Source organism: Geosmithia morbida (assembly GCF_012550715.1).
Source record: "Geosmithia morbida isolate 1262 chromosome Unknown scaffold_2, whole genome shotgun sequence".
Lineage (NCBI taxonomy): Eukaryota > Fungi > Ascomycota > Sordariomycetes > Hypocreales > Bionectriaceae > Geosmithia > Geosmithia morbida.
Window position 1 is genome coordinate 318,487 of NW_023336189.1, and position 4,596 is coordinate 323,082.

The following is a 4,596-nucleotide window of genomic DNA, read 5'->3' on the forward strand; positions in this document are numbered from 1 at the left end:
GGGGGGGGGGGGGGGGGGGGGGGGGGGGGGGGGGGTGGGAGGATAGAGTTGAGAGAGAACAAAACAAAACCATTTCAATCGTAGACGTGGAATGAAAACTTCACTCCATGTCGACATCGTTGGAACCGGATGGGACTACACCGTCATCCATCCACTTGCGGAAACTGCTATTCTGCTCCTGAACCTCCTCGGGAGACATGTCCTTTGCCCACGGGGGGTTGTGGACGAACTTCTTGGTCAGCTCCAGCTCGCGGTGGTTGCTGAGGGCCCTGGTGAACTTCTCCCGACGCTCCCGCTGCTCCCGCGTCTTGGGAGACTGGTCGTACACGAAGTACTCGGACGTGCCCGGCTCCCAGATCATCTTGGAGCTCTTGAGGCAGATGCTGACCGTCAGGGCCTCCTCGTACGACAGGAGCTTGGGGATGGCCCCGTCGTCCGACTCGGCGTCGCCCGACGGCAGGTTGCGCGTCAGCACCGACTTCTGCAGCCGCGACCGCGCGATGCCCTCCGTCGGCTCCACCCGGATGAATGACGAGATGTAGTATTGCCACCGCTCACGGAGCTGCATGTCGTCCGTGTAAAAGGTCGTCTCGTCACGTTGCAGCCAGCGCACCGTCGCCTTGGACTCTTCGGGGAACTATTCATCATGTTAGCGAGATGAACGCTGGTCTCTCTCTCTCTCTCTCTCTCTCTCTCTCTCTCTCTCTCTCTCTTCGCCCTCTCGTTCTTCATGCAGGCATCACGTCTCTCATCTGACTCTGACTTACCCAGCGAATCGCAAATAGCTCGCCATCCTTGACGCACTTCTCGGCAAACTTCCTGGCGCTTATCTCCGTCTGATAGCTCGTCTCCTGCTTCTCTCGGTTGTTGATGTACTGCTGGATCAGGTCCGGCGTCTTCTCCTTGGAGTCGGTGCTGCTGCAGGCCAGGGCCAGGCGGCACAGCGTCTTCAGCAGGTCCTGGATCGTGTACAGCTTCCAGCCGTTGCTGAGGTAGTAGTGGCGCATGATGTCGTGGTACCTGTTCTCGTCGACGTTTCCGGCGATGTACTCCTCGATCAGCTCCGCCGTCTTGGGCCAGTAGGCCGACGGCTCGTCCTCGGGCGTGAAGAAGTCCATGTGGCTCTCGTTGAAGCCGATGTCGCGCGCCGGCTTCTCCTTGTTCAGCCGCTCGACCTCCTTCCCGACCGTCTTCTCGCTGTCCTTGATGTCGCGGAGCCGGCTGTACAGCGTCTGGAAGATGCTGAGGAAGACGAAGATGTTCTGGTTGCAGAAGAAGTGGTACCACTTGCGGGCGAAGAGGCCGTCGGCCCTCAGCTCGCCGTCCGAGTCCAGCAGGGCGTTGGCGTCACCCACCACCACCGGCTTGGGGACGCCCGGCATCCACCGCTCGTTCGACATGTCGGCCCCGGAGCCGTCCTCGGGCGCGTCGGGCATGTCCTCTTCGTTGGAGCCGACGTCGGGCGTCGTCTCCTTGCTGCCGGCGGCAGCGGCGGCGGCGGTGGCGCCGTCTTCCTTCTGATGGCGGGACCTGCTCGTGTTGCGGCCAGGGTCCAGGACGCCTCGGAGGAGGTCGCCCTTCTTGCCGTTGCGGCGGCTGCGGCCGCTGGAGAGCTCGGCCGGGATGTGGTCCTCGACGTCCTCCTCGCCCGAGTCGAGGGGCATCCGCGGAAGCCTGTCCTGGAGCTGCTCCTCGGTGATGTCGAGCAGGGCGGGGACGAACATCTCTAGGAATTCGAGGATGCGTTCCTTCTCCTGGCTGCTGTGCTGGCCGGCGTTGAGGCTGTACAGCATGGCGAACCGCAGCAGCTGGATGGCGACGTCCTTGTCGCTGAAGTCCCAGACGAACTGGTGCTGGGGGGACCTGCCGCGGAGCGCGCGCTCCCGTCGCTGCTCCTCGTGCTTGGTCTTGATGACGTCCACCAGGTGCTTGGCCGTGAGGTTCTTCTTGTCGGTGGACTTGACGAGGATGCCCATGTGGTCGAGGCTCTTGAGGTGCATGTTCTCCGTCTGAGCGTGCCACACCTTCTCCCACTCACGCTGCGAGAAGCGCCACTCTTCGTCCTTCTGCTTCATGCGGGCGAGGAGGACGGGGATGACGTCGAACGGGTGGGCGTACATGTCGTTGACCACGTCGATGCCCCGGTCACCGTAGATCTTCTTGCAGATCCTCTTGAAGATGGACGTGGTCTGGCCGGCAAGGGCGTTGTGCATGTAGAAGCTCTCCCTCTCGTCGGGGGACATGGCCAGCATCGACTGGGCGATGGGCTCGAGGAGCTGGATGCACTTGAGGTTCGCCTCGATGTAGAAGTCGTAGTCGTGGCGCTCCTCCTCGATGCGGTGGAGGCCTTCCTCGAACTGGTTCTTGCGGTGGGCGACGAAGCCCGAGTCCTCGGACGCCCACGTAGGGTGCGAGGCCCATTCATCGTTGAGGACGGACTGGCAGAGCTCGTCGCGGCCGCTGCACCTCTTGAGGCGCTCTCGCTTGGGGAGGAGCCTGTAGCTCGGACCGTAGCCCCGGCAGTTGCTCAGGGACACCTTGTCGATGGGGGGGGCGGGGCGGTTGTCGATGACGACGTCCCGGCTGTCGCAGCCGACAAAGGCTTTCCAGAAGCTCAGAAGCTCGGGGTTGGAGCCGACGAACTGGACGCCCTTGTGGAAGAGCGTGTTCTTGTCGATGATGTTCTGGCTGAAGAGGTTGCAGAGCTTGAGGAACTCGTTCATCGACGACCGGTTGCCCAGGTACTTCTTGACGCGCTCGAAGAAGGCGATCTCCTCCTGCGTCGACGTCGACGCCGGCTGCGGGGGGTACGGCTCCGGCATGGTGGGCGTCAGGGTGGGCTCGACGGCCAGCCCGTCGGCCGTCGACCGGGCGTGGCTCAGCTTCGGACGCTTATTTCCGTTGATGAGGGTGGCAGCCTGCGGAGGGGGGCGGCTGGGAGGGGCAGGCTCGGCGGGAGGGGGCGCCGCGCCGACACCTTGCTTATCGGGGCCGCGCGTGCGCTTCTTCTCCTTGCTGGCGCTGGCCGGGGGCGCGAAGCTGCCGATGGGCGGCATCTTCTGGCCATCCCGGCCGCCGGGCTGGGGAGTCCTCGCCCCGTCCTCACGCCCAGGTGTGGCCTTGTTTGCTTGCCCGGCCGATTCGGGCAGGAACTGTTTGAACGACTCCAGCAGGTCGGGGGCTTCGTGGAACAGAGTGGTGACCTGCGCGTAGACCTCCTGGATCGGCTTCTGCTCGCGCTGGTAGGTCTGGAGAATCTCGAGGAACTGCTTGTATATCTCGGGCTTGTCCTGGAAACGGTTCTGCAGCGGCTAACGTCAGCATCACTGCACATACGCACACGCGCACGCACACGCACACTAGAGTGGGCAGAAAAAAAAAAACACTTGCTTGTGTGCGTGACATACCTTGATCTTGTTCACGTAGGAGATGGCGTGGTTGAATTCGACAGGGCCCTTTGCGCTCATGGCACCCTGGCCGGCAGCTCCGTTAGCAGGGCCCGGGCCGGCAGGCGCCGGTGCGTTTGCGCTGTGGACGCCGGCCTGGGCACCGGGGCCCGCGCCGCCCGGTACCTGGGAAGGGTGCCGCTGCTGGGCGGCGCCTTCATAAGAGGCGCCCTGAGCCACGGCCAGGAGGCTGGAGCCGTTCTGGAGGGGCGTGCCGTATGTGGCCTCCGGGCTCTCGACGCTGCGCTGGGGACGCTGCCACTGAGCGCCGCGGTCCTGGAATCCCTGCTGGGCGCTGGGGGCGCTGGTGACGTCGGCGTGGACTCCGCGGCCGGCGATCTGCTGCATCGTCGTACCCATGGGAGTCGTGACCCGGATGGTGTTGGGGTCATTGCCCGCGCCGCACTCTATCCGGTAGCCCGGCGGCAGGAAGGTGTTGAATCCCTGGATCAGGTTGGGGTGCCCGGCAAACAGCTCGGATACCCTGTTGATGACGCCAGGCGTGTCGATGCTACAGGAGGCCCGTCAGCTCGTGCGTGGTCGGGGATGGTCTGCGCAGCAGCAGGCGGGTGCACTTACGACTGGCTTTTAAAGTCCTTCATGATGTCCAGAAACCTGTTGTACACGTCGGGCTGGTCGTGGAACTGAACCTTGACTTGGTCGAGATAGGTGAGGGCGTCCTGTAGGAGAGAGTGGCGAGGGTCAGCATCGTGGTCGGCTCTGGATAAGATTCTGAGAGACGCCAAGTTTTGCCTCCTCCGGGGGAAGACTGCCGTCCACATTCACCTCCCCTGCTTCCACGTATCTCTACCCCCAGTCCGGGAACGGGATACTGCGGCACCGACCAGCTGCGAAGCCCAGCGGTTGGGACTCCTGCGTGCAGCGAGCCCCGTTTGCCCGTGCGGCGGTACCGAGGATGTTCTCCGGTCGGACCGGTGAAGGCAGAGATCACGCAGGGAGGGAGCCGGAGACGACGTCGAGCCAAGCATGACAGGCAAGCAGGGTGAAGGAAGAGATGAGGGGAGGTCGACGACGACTTACGTTGAGGATCGGCTGCTGACCCTGAGCAACACCGGCAGGATGCTGTCCAGGCTGCTGTCCAGGCTGCTGTCCAGGCTGCTGCGGCTGCTGCTGCTGCTGCTGCTGCTGC

General features: G+C 63.6%; 1 protein-coding gene across 1 annotated transcript in view; it reads right to left on the reverse strand.

Annotated features, from left to right (window-relative positions):
- Window positions 1–100: 100 nt before the first annotated feature.
- GMORB2_3746 (paired amphipathic helix protein Sin3a) overlaps window positions 101–4,596 on the reverse strand; it is a gene marked incomplete at both ends in the record, with an annotated part of 5,204 nt that continues 708 nt past the window's right edge. Inside the window, 5 exons of the mRNA XM_035465722.1 lie at window positions 101–637; window positions 768–3,302; window positions 3,408–3,957; window positions 4,026–4,126; window positions 4,488–4,589. Coding sequence (XP_035323559.1) covers window positions 101–637; window positions 768–3,302; window positions 3,408–3,957; window positions 4,026–4,126; window positions 4,488–4,589 — 3,825 coding nt within the window. The remainder of the gene's footprint in view (window positions 638–767; window positions 3,303–3,407; window positions 3,958–4,025; window positions 4,127–4,487; window positions 4,590–4,596) is intronic.